The 19,171-nt window shown below is 44.0% G+C and overlaps 1 protein-coding gene across 1 annotated transcript; it reads right to left on the bottom strand.

Annotated features, from left to right (window-relative positions):
* Positions 1-786: 786 nt before the first annotated feature.
* On the bottom strand, positions 787-17,054 carry LOC132979966 (coiled-coil domain-containing protein 9-like). Its single transcript, XM_061045790.1, has 14 exons — positions 16,866-17,054; positions 15,865-15,918; positions 15,601-15,705; positions 15,135-15,284; positions 11,922-12,659; positions 11,638-11,721; positions 10,758-10,922; positions 10,497-10,678; positions 9,602-9,663; positions 4,047-4,167; positions 3,711-3,840; positions 2,352-3,003; positions 1,526-1,690; positions 787-1,022 (listed from the first exon to the last, which is right to left on the bottom strand). Exons 2-14 carry the CDS (start codon positions 15,865-15,867, stop codon positions 787-789), a joined length of 2,793 nt encoding a protein of 930 aa, XP_060901773.1. The 5' UTR covers positions 15,868-15,918; positions 16,866-17,054.
* Positions 17,055-19,171: the final 2,117 nt, after the last annotated feature.

Below are 19,171 nucleotides of genomic sequence, written 5' to 3'. Positions count from 1 at the left end.
TGAGTCCTGAAACAAAGACCTGGGATGGTTGCCAGAGAGCCTGATACACTCACTCGTCGTATGTAGCCATGATGCAGCACTTTAGCTCTAACTAATAGAGTCATTTAGGATGTTTAACGGGCGGCTTAGGGGACGACTTCCTGTTCCACTTTGCCATGAATGTACAGAAAACATGCAACACAACACATCTTACTGTGGTGACTCTTTTTCTCTCTCCTCTGCAGACACTTATTTGTCACTAGATTCTGAAACCTGAGGCGACATCAGGAGTGAGAAAAAGAGGCATTTACACCGAGGTTTGGAGATACAGGAAGCGTGCCATGCAGCGCCAAAAACATTTTCATCACAGCCAAGAGAAGATGAAAAAAATAAAAAAGGGAAACATCGTGAAAACAGGAGGAGGAAGTACAGGAGCAGTGTGCACCACACAGGGAGTAATTACAACACATATGATCACAGGAGGGGAAAGTTAGTGTTTTCAGTCCATCACAGGGGGGAGCAGGAAGACAGCCAGGAGGGGGTTCAAACAAGCAGGGGGTGGGGGGTGGGGGGGTCCTGATTGGAGGAGGAGGCTTGTGTGATAGGCTTGTGTCAGATCCAGAAACAGGAGAAATGGCTGAGTCTGTGTGTGAGTGTGTGTGAGTACATAATCTGTCATGCCACCCAACATGAATTCATAATCAAAAAGAAAAAAGAGAGAAAATAAAACAAGAGCAAGAATCTGTCGGCCGGGGAACCGAGCAGAACCACCCGACGCAGAAAGGCAGAGTGAAGCGAGCGAGGGTGTTAGCAGTGCACCGACAACTTCCTACTGTAAGCCACCGTCTCAAAGTCGCTGATGTGGACCGCACCTGAGGACGTCTGCTCCGAGGACTCCGCCTCCGCCTCTCCAGCTCCAGCTGACGGAGCGTCGGCGGTCTTGGCGGTCTCTGCGCCGGCATCGTCTTTCTCTCCCGCTTGCTCGGAGGAGATGGGATCAGCAGACGGGACGGCTGCGGGGGGAGGGGTGTCCGGTTTGTCTGCTGTCAAGAGACAGAAAAGAAAGAATTAAAATACACGCCGATGATTTTCAAAAGCAAGTCTTTTAAAATGATAAAATCTGTGTTTTTAAAGAGCGTAAGGACAGAAAAGAACAGAAGCTTTAAAATAAACTTCTATTTCATAAAACAGGTGCATATAAGAGGTGTGATGTCATCATAAGGAAACACCTGCACACCATCTAATTTGCACAAAAACATTGACGACATATTAACATGCAGAGATTTATGATTAAAGATAATAACTTTACTCTCTTTACTTTTCTTGTAAGTCGTTATCAGTCCATAAATTGTTCTGTTTTTCTCGGTAAGTGATGTCATACTGTCATGCGTTATAATTAAAATATATTGATTGACAGCCTGAACATCAGAACGACACCAAACAGACGCTAACATTCAGTTCAAGGTCGAGCGTCACAGAGTCACGAGCACAGCCGCAGAGACTCTCTGGTGTGATTTATTTTTGTTTGTCAGGTTTTTTTAATCACCGTGTGATTGAGCATCAGGTGTGTCCTTCATCACAGCAGCCTCTGAGGCCTCGGAGGAGGGGGCGGGGTCAGACGGCGGCGCAGCGGAGGAGTCGGCAGGGACGGACTCTGGTTCTGAAACGATCACCGTCTGCTGAGCTTCCGGAGGAGGGATGACGTCCTCGGCTGAGAAGAGGACGATAGAGAGAGTAGAGAGGAGGAGGTGAGGAGGCAGGGAAGGAGGGAGGAAGAAGCACAAACGAGGAAGTTAAAACGCGAGGAAAGTCGAGCAGGGAACTTAAGAAATACAGAGAAAAGGAGAGCTCTATTTTAAAATGTATTTCCTGTCTGTGACGAACTTTGTAACCCGACACCGAGACAAATCCAGGAGAGACATCAGAACAAACAGAGCGATGGAGGACAGAGGACGTGGATCGACAGACAACGAGGAGACTTGGCAGTAAAGCTGTAAAAACAGTGAAGCTATCACTGGAGTCGGATTTTATCATCCTTTCTTATTTCTCCATTTTGTATCTGAAAAGGGATGAGCGTAAGTTATTCAGTATGAAGGTGTGATAACCTGCTCTGTTTTCTCTCAGGAGGAAAGACATGAACTGCTGAAATCTGAATATAGTTTGTTTTTTTTGCCTTTATTAGAGATTCTCAAACTTTTTCCTTCCTGCCCTCTATTGGATATTTATCATAAATCCCATCTATGACGAGGCAAAAAGGCCAATCATAGTTTCAGATTTAAGCTTAGCCCTGGGGTGGCCTATCCCCAGCCCCTGCCCGGGTCGTCCCATTCCTCTACATTTAATAAAGATGACAGTCTAGTTAAATATCCTACCTGTGTCCTTCTCTCTCTGTGGCTCAGCAGGTTCATTAGAGCAGGCAGCTTGGCTCTCCTCCTCCTCCTCCTCCTCCTCCTCCTCCTCCTCTTCCTCTTCTTCTTCCTCCTCCTCCTCCTCTCCCTCCTCCTCCTCCTTCTTCTCCTCCTTCTTCTTCTCCTCCTTCTCCTCCTTCCCCTCCTCCTCCTCTTCCTGGTCCTTCTTCTGGGGCGGGGTGGACTCCACACTGAGGGGTTTCAGCGGGCTCTCGCCTCCCATGCTGCTCCGGGGCGACAGCATCTCCATCTCCTCCCCCCAGTCTGACACAGGCTGGTGGCTATCCAGAGAGAGGAAGGGGCTGAGGGGCTTCCCTCCCTCTGGTGACTCCTGCACTGCGGAGGGAGGGGGGATGTGGATCTTGGGTCTGGGGGTTCGCTGCTCTTTGGGGCTTCCTGCCGATGTTGTTCTGGACCGATGTGCCGGTGATGTCGGGTTGCTGCCTTTGCTCCTGGTGGGTTTCTCTTTCCCTTTGTCTTTCTTCTCGTCTCCCCTGGAGTCGTGCTCCGAGTCGCTCTCGTCCTCCGCCGCTTCATCGTCGTCTTCTCCATCGCTGGCGTCCTCCCATTCCTCTTCATCTTCCTCTCCATCCTCGTTCTTCTTCTTCTCCTCCACCTGAGAAAAGACAGAAGGCCGTGATTCTTCGGAATGAAAGTGAAGGTGTTTGTGACCTTCAACCTGAGGGAAGGGATTCTTCTCTTCTCTTCTCTACTCATCACTTGTAATGTCAACAAAGCGGTTTAATTTGACTGCTGTTCGTTCAGCATGTACAGAGGGGTTTGAGGAACTGTCTCTTAAAAACTCCTCACTATCAGACTGAAACAAAACTGAACCGTAGTGGGACAAAGAACTGCGACAGGCTGAAAAAGACTGAAACTGTATTAATTGAGGGATACTGCAGACGTGGATTTGAACTCTTCCAGTGGGTTCATAACTAATGAGCAACCTGCTGCTCGTAGCGACAGTATTAACCAATAATATGGCAGTTTAATTTATTCAGATTTTGACATTTTAAAGGACTTATTTATAAAACTGCTTATAAGTATGCAAAAGCTTCCTTGCATGAGTCCTATTTAGTCAAAGGATTTTACAATATAAATGTAAAGTAACCACTCCAGGGGGCGCAGTTAATGAAAAATGCAGACCAGCAGGTTGAAAACAATATTCAGTTGTAGAACTGAGGATTTAATTATTGAATGGTTAAACTTTGGTGAAAGTGAGACCTGCACCGTAGAGAAATATGTCAAACATGACACGCTCAGCATGCGTCTGATTGCTCTTCATCACAGGTCAAAAAGCAGTAAAGAAGATGCTTCCTCTACCTTCTCTGTGGTGGGAGATTTGGCTTTTTCTTCCTCCTTCTCCTTTTTGGGCCTCTCCTCTTTCTTTATCTTGTCCTCCTTCACCTTGTCCTCCTCCTCTTTCTCTGCCTCCCAGCGGTTGTCATGCATGCTGTCAAAAAAAAGACGTGTCATGTTAAAAACAGAGGACAACATATGAGAGGATGTATCCACGTCCAAACACAAACACACATGAATGCATTTCACACAGAGGACACTAAGGGACAGCATGTCCTCAAAAAACACAGAATATATTTATAATAATGTAGCATGCTAGATTTATGATATCAGTCATCCTGCACATGAGCTCAGACTTACCTGTAGCTCGGTTTCTGTCCTCGGCCCCTCCCTCTGCCTCGGTCTCCTCGGGGCCCCGGGGTCCTGCCCTGAGAGAGGAAGTCGCCAAATGTCGGAACTTTAGGCGGCCGCTTGCTGTCATCTGGAGGAAATAAAAGATGGTGAAGGTGAGACGAGTTTTAACTTGTGTGAATCAGGAAGGAGAGGGGAGTGACAGACGATGAAGATGAAGATGGATTTAACTGTCAGAGCTGCTTCTCTCTATTTACAATTCAGGGTTTGAAAATGTGTTTTAGATTAAAGTTCTCCTCATAAACATTGTTGTTCTGTAACACCCCGACACATCAGGAGGATGGTCAGCCATCGAGGTAAACACTCGAGCTCGATGAGGCCAGAGCCGATCATCCTTCAGAAGCCTCTCTGATGTAGGGAGCAGCCATAGTCCTCTTAATATCGACCTGTTTTCCTTCAGTTTTTCCTTTATCATAATAAATATATTCTTTAATCGGGTTGTGGATATGACACTAGTAAAGATCTCACATTAGATACATGTTCTCGTTCCCACAGCAACACAAATAGAAGTTATCGCACCAAATATTGTGCAATGTCTTCTTTTGAATTACCAATAAATTGCAGACAAGCTCCTGCACACCGTCTAAATGACACAAGGCAAGTTTATTTATGTCGCACATTTCAACAACAAGGCGATTCAAAGTGCTTCACACAAGACATCAAAAAGCATCATGACAGAGGAAAGTAAAGAAACATTAAATTGTTAAATTGTTAAAAAATATGTTCAAATAAAAATAATTAAAATGTGTCTTCAGCCTCGATTTAAAAGAGCTGAGAGTTTCAGCAGACCTGCAGTTTTCTGGGAGTTTGTTCCAGATATAAGGAGCATAGAAACTGAACGCTGCTTCTCTGTACAAACATGTTGTTAGCTTATTTGTGCAATCTAGAAACTGCTCTCTCTCTCTCTCTTGCTCGGGCCATCTTTGGTTGGATATATTATAAATATGTTTTTCAAAAAGTACACTTCTTTTTATGCTTAGGATCATTAAAATAATGGAGATTGCCTCGATTAAAAAAATATCAAGAAGTTTTGCAGTATCACAAATTTCAACAACTTCTTTGTATAATAATCAAAGATGACTGTGTCCAAAGCAATGCAACCATCTTATCAAATGAATACTTTCAGGGGAAACCTGCAGGCCCTGTACGCCTGTTTGATCTCCGGTACATGTGTGTGTGTGTGACCACTTTATGCAACAACGTTCTGACTAAGCGGCCTGAAGGCAAACACCTCCCTCCACTACAAACATCAAGGAGACTTTGAGGAAGAGAAAAGAGACAGTGACCCCGCAAACGGCAGCAGAGGAGCAAATCTTGAGTGGAGGGATTTGGAAATGTTCAACTAGAGACGGTGGGAACATCACATCAGGGGGCTTTAAAGCAGATATGTGAAATACAGTAACAAACCCTCTAAGACAGTGATGCAGTTACTGTTTTATTCTATATTTGTGATCAGAGTGTTACAGATGGAAAGCGTATTTGATCGCTGCCTTGATTTAATCGTTCAGATAAATAAGAGAAATGGGAGCAGAAAAATGTTGGATGATGGAAAAGATGATTGTATTAAAAAGGGATGTAACAGAGGAAGGGAATAGTTAGTGTGAATACAAATCTGAATTCATGTGATGAGCAGAAAATGGAGCGATGAAGGAAAACAGAAAAGGTCAAAAAGAAGTTTGAAGGAATGAGAAAAATGTTAAAGAATGATTTGAGAGGAAGGAGAGAGAGGGAAGACGACTTGAGGTCGAGGGAAGGAAGGAGCGAGACTGAAAGCTCCAGAATATAAAAGGAGAGAGGGAGGAGAGGGTACGAGCTCTGAGAGGGGAGAGAGGATGTGATGAAGAAGGTCAGGAGGAGAAAGACGAGAGTACAAAGAAATGAAGGGATCAGTGAGGAGGGAGAGAGGGTGAAGATGAAGAGATTAAAAGCGAGCAGCTTGGGCTGTGAGGAGGACACTAGGGGTCACCCATAAAACAGAAAAAGTGTCGAAAAAGAAACACACACACACACACACACACACACACACACACACACACACACACACACACACACACACACACACACACACACACACACACACACACACACACACACACACACACACACACACACACACACACACACACACACACACACACACACACACACACACACACACACACACACACACACACACACACACACACACACACACACACACACACACACACACACACACACACACACACACACACACACACACACACACACACACACACACACACACACACACACACACACACACACACACACACACACACACACACACACACACACGGCGAATGCAGGCTTTAATGTGGGGCGGAGTGAAATGTCATAATCTGTCAAATACTCTCAGCTTTGGAAATGAAAGAAACCAGGACTGAGCAGCAGAGAGAAATAATCCTCAGCTTTTGTTTGAACCTCCTCAAAGTAAAATAAAGTCGCAAAGATTTGACTTATGATCAGGTGACTTTCCAGTAGATCTCAGGGAAAGGAAATCAACCCCCCCCCCACATTTCATGTTCTACTCTTAACATATTTCGGCTGCACCAACGTCCACAGAGCATGCAGGAGAGAGGGCAGAGAGGAAACTTTGAGGAGCACGACCCACAAAAACTCACTGATGGAAGACGAGAGATGAGAAAGGACTGACGGCAGCGTGCAGACACAGAACTCCACTGATCCTGATGCTCATTACTCCTGCATGCTTGTTTTAGGCTACAACAGGTCAACTCAGTTAGTGTTGCAAGTCAGCCGTGATCAGGAGAAGTGATGTCTAGAAGTACTTTGACAAAAAAGATGATAGTGCAAGATACGTCTTGCACATCAGAGAGACGGACATCACTTCCTGCAGCACATTATTCACCGCTGTGATGATACCAGAGATGATTAGCCTGCCAATAACAAAATAAGGTGACTGGAGGTTTCCTCCAATTAAGCTTTGTGGAAGAAGAACACATATGTGAGCTGATGATTCAACATGTCAAAAAAGGCAGACGGGTAGCGACGGAGCCAGACACGCTGCAAAAACTAGGGCGACGACCGCTCACCGACGGTTCAACTAGGACCGACGGCCGACGATCTCCTCAGCCCTGATTTGCAAAATGTCGTCCAAGTGGCTGTTACGACAGACTCATGGACAGTAAATGTTTTGTAGATAGCAGGCTAGATCTGTGAGGTCGGTGTTCAACAATTCCCATCCCTACCTGATGTGTTTTAAAATGCATTAACCAAAACACTGAAGACTCGTTTTAGTTTGTGAAGTTCAGGACTGTGTTTTGCACGGTGAGAGAATAAACACAGACTTATGAAACTGATGTGTTTGAGTCTATAACTTCTTCATCAGGAAACATTCCTCACATTGGTCTCACTGTTTGAGCCTGCTGTGATTTATCCACAGAGCAGCAGCTAACGCGTTCCCCGTGTGTTAGAGACGGGTCTCTAAGGGCGATGATCCTTTCTGAAAAATGTCCTTTGGCCAGAGATCAGTTTAATTTCAAAACCCTTTTCTAAAAATGAAACTGAATATGTGCAGACGAAGCCTCGGAGAAGGCAACACAAACACTGAACTATTTACAAACGCTGTTTCACACTCTGAGGTTGGTTTGAGTGCAGCAGACGCTTTTGAACGCGTTTCTCAGCCTCGGGGAAAGATTAGCAAAATCCTTACAGATGCAAAACCCAACTCCAAAGCAAAAACCCCGAGCAGGACTCCATGATGTGTTTGAGTTAAAAACCTCCACTTTTAACGTCTGAACAGACAGAAACAAGAGAACAGATTCCAGTGAGGGAGGTAGAATGGGTGATAATCAGAGAAAGACTGAAAGTCTGGATTCATCTGCAGAGCGAAGCCGAGGCTCCAGAAAGTTCTCTTGAAGACAATAAAGGTGATGACTGATTAAAAGATGGGCTACTATTGGGTTCACTGAAAAACATCAATGTCTGACGTTACAGATGTCTGTAAATATAAACTCCTTTGTTTATGTTTTAGCTGTTTGCTATAAAAATCTGTTTTTATTTCTCAGCTTTTAAAAGTTCTAAATCCGTCCATTCTGGTTTCTGTTTTCACATAATCTATAGAACTAAACTGGTTAGAACTGGTTGAAACTGGTCCATTGGGGTACAAACCCCATTAAAAGTGTTTTATTATGTATATGACATCTTCTCTGATTATGTGCGAATTTAAAGGTTTATTTTGGGGTGTTTCTGCCTTTATTTAGGACCGTGGATAGAATCAGAAATCAGGGGTCGAGAGAGAGAGAGGGTGGGGAATGACATGCAGGAAAGGAGCCACAGGTCAGATTCAAACCCGGGGCCGCCCGCTTGGAAGGACTACAGCCTCTGTACATAGGGCGTGCACACTAACCACTAGGCTACCTGAACCCCAGTTATGTGCTAATTTAAAGACAGCACAGAAAACTGTCCTAAAGATGTTTTCATATTCTCAGCAGGTTTGAGGTTTCAGATATTTTTTTACACTTGTCCATGGTGAGACACGACGAGTGAGACACGACGAGTGAAGACAGAAGAACAAACAACAACTCAGTCTTCTTTAAAAACTTGATTGGGAGGATTAAAGTGCACAGGTTGTGTTTTTCAGGAGGTTGAGTCAGACTTGACTCAGGGGTGTTGTTTTTGTTTTTTTGGGTGCAGCTGTTGGGTTTCAGACGGACACACAAATGAAGCCAACAACAAAAGAACACACACACACACACACACACACACACACAAACACTTTAGTCTCAGTCCCATGCTGCGCGCTCTAACCTGAGGCTCTGCCCCGAGGCTCTGCACGAGAGTTACGCCCCCGGGCTGCAGAGAGGACACACACAAACACATTTCAGTTTGTCCACTTACACACACACTTACACACACACACTTACACACACACACAATAAATAAAAACATCATGGCCATGTTTACAGTATTTAAATGAGATGAATGTGAGACAGTGAAATTACCTACAGTTTGACTCTCACTCTGTGTTGATGACTTAAAAATAGAAATATGTGACGCAGTTGTTTTATGACTGAGGAGTCGAGCAGAGATGACGAGTTTGATTTTAAAATTCAAAACAGCTGAATTTTTCACTCGGACGTCACCTGGAGTTTTTCCTGCCGTACCCCTTTTATTTTGCATCCTCTTTAAGAAAACCGGAATGCTTGTGGACGCTCCTCTCAGAACAGCTCGACCGCGGCTTCAGAAGGTTGATTTTTGGACTCGAGGGAAATACGTCAACATTTACATAACGAGCTTAATCAACTCTCATTTACATAACGGCCTTAATTAGCTGGAGAAGGGATGTGGTGTGTGTGTGTGTGTGTGTGTTTCAGACGACAGGGTGACATCCTGTCGGACGAGTGGAGGAGAATCGAGGGTCTCTGGTAGTGTCCTGGTCTCAAGAAAAATGTTGCGTAACCATGACAACGGCAGACTAATGAGGCGTCTGTGTGTGAGTGATGTGTTTGTGTGTCGGGACTCGCCTCTCCTGCCGCCCTGCTCGGGTGCGATGCCCTCTGCGGCTGCACATGGGTCCTCCTTGAACCTGTGAAAGAGCCGCAGGGTTAATATCAGCAAACATGAGCGGGTCCACTCTGTCAGGATCAATAAAAGATGATGACAGACACTGCTCAGAGTCCTCACACTTCAGGACCAGGGTACACTCCAAATGCTTGAGTTTGGATTTGTGGAGTTTTTAGAGATCATTAATGATGAACAGAGACAGAGAGAAGCTGACGCACTTAAAGAGACAAACCAATTAAGAAACATGACAGTAAATAAATACACCTGGAAATGATTCATATCTGATCCCACAGCTGATCATTATTTTGGTCACACATAGTTGAGATGTTGTGAAGTGAAAAGGTTTCTGACTAAATTCGATTTAAGTCGAACTAAGTCTCTGACTAGACTCTTCTCCTCTGTCGCCCCCCGGTGGTGGAATGAACTTCCAAACTCCATGTGATCTGCAGAGTCCCTCTGCACCTTTAAGAAAAAGCTAAAGACCCAGCTCTTTCATGAATACCTACTAACTTAATGATGATGGTCTCCATATTATTGATGATGATGATGGTAATGACGATGGTTTTTGTTTGATAACGACGACTTATAAGATGGTTTCTATACTGATTAGAGCGCTCAAGAACTGCCCTCAATGTTGTGCTTTGCCTCTGGTCACTTCCTGTCAGCACCTGTGTGTCCAATCAGACTCAAAGTTGATCGTTTGCTCTTACTGACATTGTTCCCTTTTTTCTAGATCCTTGCTTGTGTTGTTCTTACTCTCTGATGTACGTCGCTTTGGATAAAAGAGTCTGCTAAGTGAATTGTAGATTTTTTTTTTATTTGCTTCATGCTTGAAAAAGTAACTTTCCGTCTTACATGTTGTCCGTCTTCTGAGCGTCCCACTCTCGTCTCCACTGGCCCGTGGCGTTACGATGGCGAGCCAGTCTCTCCTCGTCGATCTGCTCTCGCTCCTTCTTCCAGCGCAGGTACTCTGCTCGCTCCCGGCCCGTCATAGACATGGTCATATCCATGGAGCCTTTGGGACCTGGTCTGCGACTCTGCAGGGGACAGGAGGGGTCACAGAGTCAAATCCACTGAATCTGATGAACCTCTTTTCAAGAGAATGACTTTACTCACGGTCCACTCCTTCTCCAGTTCAGAGCCCGTCTTCACGTTGTCAAAGTCCAGCCCGCCCCAGTTCCGCACGTGTCTCCTGCTGCCCTCCTTGCGGTCTATGTCGGGAGCTGGACCTGAACGCCTCGGGTCGTCCAGGAAGTTCCGGATCGGTTTGTCTCCATCCTGCTAAAGAGAGAAAGTAACGCTCCATGTTCATGTAGACCGCAGCAAAGCTTTGAAATGCTTCTCCCGTGAGAACGACTCATAGTGTGTGGTATTTATATTTTTATTCTACAAAAGAATCCTCTGGAGAGCGTACAGGAACAGATAATTAGAAACTCATTTAGTGAAGAAATTTAGTCACAGTTCTGTTTTGAGTTGATAAATCAGAGGCAATAATTAACAGAAGGAATTTGAGACACTTAAAGAACAGGGTTGGTCATTTTCCTCCAGATTCACTTTTTAAGATTTTGGTTGAAGTTGTCTTTAGGTCCTGACAGACAAGGAACAAAGAAACTCCATCATCTGTATCAGTTTGTAAGTCTGTAAAAACTTCAACCAATGTCTGCCACGAGGTACCAATCTGATGAACCAATCAGACGCCTCCCTGTCTCCCTGATCGCTCTCTACCTCTTGCATACACGAGCCCACACTCAAAGCATGAGCTGAGGTCCGCTTCTGGACCAACGGCGGTCATGCATGTAAGTGAGGGGGCGGGGCTTAAGAGGGAGCACAGAGGGGAGGGGGTGCAGACGGAGCACTGAGGGAATGCTACTTTCAACATCATGCTCGTTTTTGAAAATTACCAACCCTGCCTTTAAAAGAGATCCAAAAAGCTGCACACTCACACACACATGGTATCTATAAAATAATACATCAAAAGACTCAGAGAGTCTCTTACCCGCTGTCCTCTCTCATATTCGGCTATTTTCTCCATTTCTTCGTTCATCTTCTCGATGTTCTGTCGCCTCTTCTCCTCCCATTCCTGTTAGAAGAACAAACCCGGGGATGCATCGTTAGTGACTAATCACAAATCTTTGTTTTATTAATACTGGGAGTTAAACATTCTGCAGGCTGAAAAGAGACTCAGGAACAACTGCAAACATTGAATCCTTACATTAATTAGCAATTCAAAACATTTAAAGACCACTCAGCATTTTACAACATTTCCTCTTCCAGGCTCACCTTAGATTTCCTGTCCGTGCCACCAGGTGTCACTCCTTCTCCTTCTCCTCCTTCTCCTCCTCCTCCTCCGCCCCCTGATCCTCCACCTCCACCTCCCCTTCCCCCTCCTCTCTCTCCACGCCCTCTCCTCCCTCCTCTGCGCCCCTGTCCGCCGCCTCTTGGTTCCCCAGGTTCTCCGTCTCTGGGCGTCCTGGGTTCCCACTCTCTCATTTCTCTCCTCCCTCCCCTGCGCCCCGGTCCGCCTCCTCCTCCTCCTCCTGGTTCCCCAGGCTCTCCGTCTCTGGGCGTCCTGGGTTCCCACTCTCTCCTCTCCTGGCGTCCTCCTCTCTGCCCTCCCCGGCCCATCCGCCCCGACTCCGTCCTCCTGGTGGGGCTGCTGTGCCCGTCGCTCTGACCTCTGTGCCCGTCGCTCTGACCTCTGTGCCCGTCGCTCTGACCTCTGTGACCCTCGCTCTGACCTCTGTGCCCGTCGCTCTGACCTCTGTGCCCGTCGCTCTGACCTCTGTGACCCTCGCTCTGACCTCTGTGACCCTCGCTCTGACCTCTTTGCCCGTCGCTCTGACCTCTGTGCCCGTCGCTCTGACCTCTGTGACCCTCGCTCTGACCTCTGTGACCCTCGCTCTGACCCTCGCTCTGCCCTCTGTGCCCATCGCTCTGTCCTCCATGGCCGTCACTCTCCTCTGACGCCTTCCTGCCGCGAGGAGTTCCAGGTTTCCAGTCATTTATGACTCTGTTCTCCTACAGGGAAAAGTCAGGATTACTATACAGACTTGAATTACTTCAGTGAACAGAAAAACTCAGATGTGTGTCCTCCTGCCTCGATCTGTAGAATCGGGGCCATAATGGAGACTAGACCCGGATATGGATTATTCAAAACCACAACACGATGGGAGGTGACGGTCAGCAGATGAAGAGGAAGTGACTGTCTATTGATTTTTGACGGAGCTCTTTAAGCAGAGGGATCAGAAGTCTGTTGTTAAGCTTGAGAAAAGGTTTAACAGACTAATGAACCGACTTGACCTTTAAGACCGACAGACAGGTTCACATGTGGAGCAGAGTCGTCCCCCCTGCATCCCTCCACCCTGCAGCCTTCTGTCTTTAAACTCAGCAGGTTACACACTGAGGGTCTGCGGTCATTAGAGGGCATTTTGGAGGTAATCTGGACCTCAGCAGGAGGAGCTGACAGAGCTTTTTCACCACTGTCTCTCCTGGACATGATTCACTTTAGCCGTCCTGCTGCAGCTCACATGAGGAGGAGTAACAAACTTTTAATACATTTATTTTTCTTCTTTTTATAAAAGATATATTTTAGGGTTTGATAGGACGGTATATGGATTGGGAGTGGGCTGTGACATGCAGGAAAGGAGTCACAGGCCACACTTAAACCTGGGCTGTCTGCTTAGAGGAAAATTAACCTCCATACACGGGCATGACCTAACCGCTAAGCCATCTGTGTTCCCATGAATTCAATGTTTATTCAACTATAGGTGGGAAACTTTTAAACGGCTCTATCAATACATAATATGAACATTTCAAAACACTTCGGTCCATATCTCTTTCTCATGAATCTCGAGCTCCTCTCAGATCTGTATGATGGAGGATTAAGCAACAAAACAGTCACATAACTATCCAGGGTTTGGTAGAGACCAAAACAGAGCCATGCTAGACTTTACCTCCTCAGGTGGGCACAGACCACCTGTCCAAATTACTGATCATGTTGCTCCATAACTGCTGGATCGGTATGTTAGCAGATATTTTATGAAAGCGTGTCGTTTGAAACAACACAAAACGTGTTCCAGTTTAAACTTATTTCAGCCTCCCTGGACCCATTTGACAAATGTTCAAGTCTGTTCCTCTTGTAACGAAGTCAGATTTGTTTTTCTGCAAAATTATGTTCAAAGCACCGAATGTTAATTTTCTGCCTTTTTTTTTTACAGTCACATTATCAGCATGCATTTGTTTGCTTTATTTCTAATCCTAACTTCTGATTCATTTCTCAGACAGCACAGAGAACGTTTATGCAAAGACAACATCAGTAACGTCTGACACTATAACATCATGTTCTGCTTCTGTTTAATATTCCATCATCTGCTGCTGCTCTGTTTTGTGTTTGCTCAGTGTTCGCCTGCTGCACACCAGGAGAGAGATAACCGGATCACAGAGAGCTGTGTTTCCAGGATGTTTGAGTAACTCAATACGTTGAAGGAAGACGTTACTTCGTTATGTTTCTGTAACTGCTACAATCATGTCAGACAGCTGCATGGACGTCTCTTCAAATCAAATATGAGCAACGGAGAGGCAGAGATTAAGACACAGAAGCATTAAAAAGAAAACAGATGGAAACTCGACCTGTAACCTCTAACCTAAGGCGGGTTCATTTATATACGCGTTACAGCAACAAGACATTTCTTACTCTGTCCGGTCTGAATAAAGGCAAAAAGCCCCCAAAAATATCTGAACAAAAACATCTTTATACCAAACCATTAAAGGAGGAATGTGTGACTTTTTGCAAAAGCATGAAACCAAAACAAACTGCTGTTCGGGGACACCTCCGCTATCCTGAAGCCTCCGCTCTCTTCCAGCAGAACGCACCATAATGAAGCACCGTTAAGTGAAGCAGAGGACAAAACTGTCCTTTGCTCAGGCTGCAATCACCTGTGTAATGCTTTGTTGTGTTGTTAGAATGCTAATTTTATTTTATGTACTTTGCTGTCATTTATTTTTCCACTCGACAAACTTCTTGTTTATAACTTTTATCTTCGTTTATAACGTTATATGTTAGAGAAACGTTTGTCTCTTACTGCGGTGTGAGAATTTAAAGCATCAAATAAATATTTAAAGTTATCCTTAAAAGAACTGCCCACACACACGAGAGTGGGCGGAGGAGTTGGATGAGGGACTGATGCAATGCATGATGGGTAAATGTGTAGAGGGGAAGGCATGTGGACGTTAACAGATCACAGCAATGAAAATCTATCAGTTTTTTTTATAAGATTCATGAAGATCCTGCAGATCAAATAATGGAAAAATATAGTTTTTTAAGTTGTCGAGTCTGGAAAAAGAAAACACAAATACGATGGAAAGAATCGTCACTGTTCTATAAAAACTGAAAAGGGGATTTTTTGTTTTTGTTTTTAGAGAACAGTGTGTGTGTGTGTGTGTGTGTGTGTGTGTTTGCTTCAAAGAAAATGAAGGATCCATTTCATGTCTTACCCCAGGAAGTTTAGACAGGTCGACTGTGACGGTGAAGTTTTCCTTCTCCGTCTTCCGCCTGTCCGTCTCTGGCTCATGGGGGCGGGGCTTCCGGGGTGTTGTCACGGCAATGCCCTCCTGTTCCGCCTTCTTCTTGTCTTCTTCTATTTCCTGTGAAAACATTAAAGTATTTAAAGCAACACCCAGAATTAAAACAGTAATCACAGATGGAAATATGTCAAAGCAAAGTGTAGACGGTGGTTCAGCGTCTTTGTGAGAAAACTCCAGAAAATGAAGTTAAAATATCTCTAAAAGAAACATTTCTGATTTCTGTAACGTTCACCTGGTGAGGTCGCTCTGAGGTCACAGTTTGTTTGTGATTCATCAGCACATGTATTGACTCATTTCTGTCAAATTAAAGGCTTAAATTATTGAACTCTTCAGTAACTGAAAAGCCGGACAGTAAGATCGTCTCAGTACTCCATACCTGGTACCTCTTGACCAGAGCTTCATTCTTCTTCCTCAGAGCTTCGATTCGTCTGTCCAGCTCTGCATCCTTCTCCTCCTTGGTCTTTAGATCCACCGCTGAAGACTGCCACAAAGAAGAGAGCGTTTGAGAGAGCAACAATACGAGTTTGTCATAAATTATTCCACTGTTAAGATGAGCAACAACCTCTAAAAACACGGTTTTTCTCTTTTTTAAAAAGAGGATACAATCAGATACAATCTTCCACATTTTCACATCACTCACCATGGCTGCGTGCGGCTCGTCTTCATACACAGGTGGCCGTCTCCTTGTTTTCTCCTGAGGTGAGGGAGACGGAGAAGAACTCAGCGTGAACTTGTTTTTAACCTGAGTGTTCCTTCACATGGATGTTTCAGTGTCACTCTCATCGTGATGGATGTGCCACAGCCACATGGACGGTTACTTCACTGGTACCTGTAACCGTCCCTCTGTCGCCCTGCTGACTACTTGAGTCTGATTAACTCAAGATTAAAAAGCTAATCACATAAATATCAGGTGTGGTCACGTGTGTGTGTGTAAAGAGCAGCAGACACTTAAACTGCTGCTGTCGTTTTCATTTCACTTAATCATAAAGTTTTATCTGAAATATAACTAATATGTTGTTTATATTTTTACAATAATGAGTCAAAAACAACATTTTTAGTTATTTTAAATTTGTATATGTGTCTTTGGAAGGGCCCCCCTACAGCTGATGGGGATCCTAACAACTAAACAGGTAGCAGCCAGGTGTGTGTGTGTGTGTGTGTGTGTGTGTGTGTGTGTGTGTGTGTGTGTGTGTGTGTGTGTGTGTGTGTGTGTTTGTGTGTATGTGTTTTGAGCTGCTGTAAGCGTCTTAAGAGAGAAACAGTCTGGATGTAAATAAATCAGCACATCAACGATTAAACACTTTACAGACTGCGCAGGTTGTTCTGCGCATGTTCACCTTCACAGATCTGTTTGTTTGTTTGTTTGTTTGTTTGCACAGAGGTAAAGTAAACACACTGATCTATGTCTGCTCTGAATCAAGGAACCGAAACCAACACGATGCAAACACACACACATACACACTCACTCACTCTCTGTCTCTCTCTCTCCCTCTCTCTCTCTCACACACACACACACACACACTCTCTCTCTCTCTCTCTCTCTCTCTCTCTCACTCACACACACACACACACACACACACACACACACACACACAACAACAAACTATCGTCAGGGATGAACACACTAAGTTTATTTGTTACCTCTGTCAGAAGAAGTCCTCCGGAGTGTAAAGAGCAATGTTTGGTCTCGCTTGCTCCTCAGTGTGTCCTCATTATCCCGCTTCCGGTTAGCTGCGGCTAACTTCCGGCCGAAATCGCTTATTTTTCTTCTTCTTTTGACTTTAACGGCAGGTGGTATCCTTTAAGGTACATTACTGCCACCTGCTGGACTTCTTCTTCTTCTTCTTCTTCTTCTTCTTCTTCTTCTTCTTCTTCTTCTTCTTCTTCTTCTTCTTCTTCTTCTGCTCTCGGTTGTTTTGGCGGATCGCGTACCGCCACCTAGTGTACAAGAGAGTTTTACATCCTGTCATTTATTTAACTTTGAATTCTTCCCGCCAGTCTCTAATCTCTAATGTATGATTGTGATGTATTTTCTGTTTTCTGTAGTTTTAACTTTATTGTTGTTATCTTTATGATTTGTGCGTAATGTCTGTTAGTCTTACTGTGCTGTTCTTTCTGTTTTTAACTAAAGTGTCTTTGAGGTTTAAAAAAAAAAAAAAAAGCGCTTATAAATAAAATGTATTATTATTATTATCATTATTATTATTATTATTATTATTATTATTATTATTATCTTTTCACATAGAAGAAGAAAAAGGAGCTTGCTGACAGCTCTTATCCCGTCTCCTTCTCCCTCTCTGCTCAGTATTCATCCCAAATAAAAGCTTAGTAAAAGTTAAAAATTAAATGTTTTGCACTTCTGAGCCACCGTAGTTAATTCTGCTACGGGGATATTTTACAGATGCGTTAAAAAACGAGGATTTTTATCCATAAAATGTGTCACCAGATAGATAAATATGGTCATTATTACCTTGGACTGTAAATATTGGTCACTATTCTATTAATGAAGGAAACATAGTTCTTGAACTGTCCACCAGAGGGCGCCAGCGGCTAACAAACGAGCCTGTCCGATAATACCCGATCCTGCCGCCGAACTCTTAAAGGTAAACACACAGATACTCACAAATTAATAACTGAGTGGAACAATAATAAAGTATTACAATTCCAATCAGGCTTTTGATAAAACAGTGTACAGATGGACTTATAGTTTATGTGAGTAGGCTGTTTTAAATGTCTCTAGTTTCACCATATTTTGAGACATTATTTTTTACTTTTTTCCTACTTTGTATTAACGTCACATCTTTGTCCTTATTTGGTTTGCAGATTTAGATCATTAATCATGAATAAAAATCAATTTATATTAACAGTAAAGTTTTCAAAATGATGTCCTCATTTACCAGATGCAACATAAAAGTAATGTACAATAAACATAAATAAGTATAATAATAAAACAGTGGTTCTCAACTGGAGGGTCAGGACCCAAAAGTGGGTCGCGGAGCAGTTTTCAGAGGGTCTTTAGGGTGTGTTTGGAAAATAAAACGTGTCAGAAAAGTCTATAAAGTTCTTTTTAAACATGTTTTGTGTTGTCTCTTTTTTCTGTGTGTTGTAACGTTTGAAGTCCAATCTGCTTTTCATTAAATAAATCTGATCGGCTGAAAAATATCTAAAATTTGTGTCATGATTTTTGTCCTTATAGGCTAGACCAGTTGAGAACCACTGTCAAAAAAAATAAATAAATAATCAGTAATTATGTCTGTATTATTCTAAAGTGAGGCAGTCTGAATGATGTCAGCATTTGGAATTAAAAAGTTTAATTAATTATATTATTTTTTTAGATAACTTGGAGCTGCATGCAGGGCTTCTGTTTGTTTACACTGAAACTCAAACACTCAAAGATGCTGTCTCTCTGTCACACACACACACACACACACACACACACACACACACACACGCACACACACACACACACACACACACACACACACACACACACACCCACACACATTCAGATGACAGACTATCCCTTGCCCCAGTTTCAGTGCACTCAGTCACAACAAACAGCTTCACTGTTGTCAGGCAGCACACTGAGAGTAATGACCACGCAGGATTTGTTAATCGCTTGATAAGATCGTGCAACCTGAGCCGGGCGTCTGTGACATCAAATCATCAGCAGACAGACAGGCAGACAGGCAGGCAGACAGGAGGGACCTGCTGCCACTGTACAGGTGGAGACAGGTGGAGACAGGTGCAGGAACACGTCAACATCAGTTACATCGATATGACTGATGCCACAGAGATTATGAGTTTCCTCAAATCAAAATGTTTTAATCATCACTTAACAAAAAAAAAGACGTCTTTAAGTTTTTTAACCGGTTATGAAACACGCTCAGTCATGCTCGATGTGACCTACAAATAAAAAACCAGGCCAGAAGAAAGCAAAAAACACA

Source organism: Labrus mixtus, chromosome 9 (assembly GCF_963584025.1).
Source record: "Labrus mixtus chromosome 9, fLabMix1.1, whole genome shotgun sequence".
NCBI lineage: Eukaryota > Metazoa > Chordata > Actinopteri > Labriformes > Labridae > Labrus > Labrus mixtus.
The sequence above is the reverse complement of the archived record's forward strand: the minus strand, read 5'-3'. Positions and strand labels throughout refer to the sequence as shown.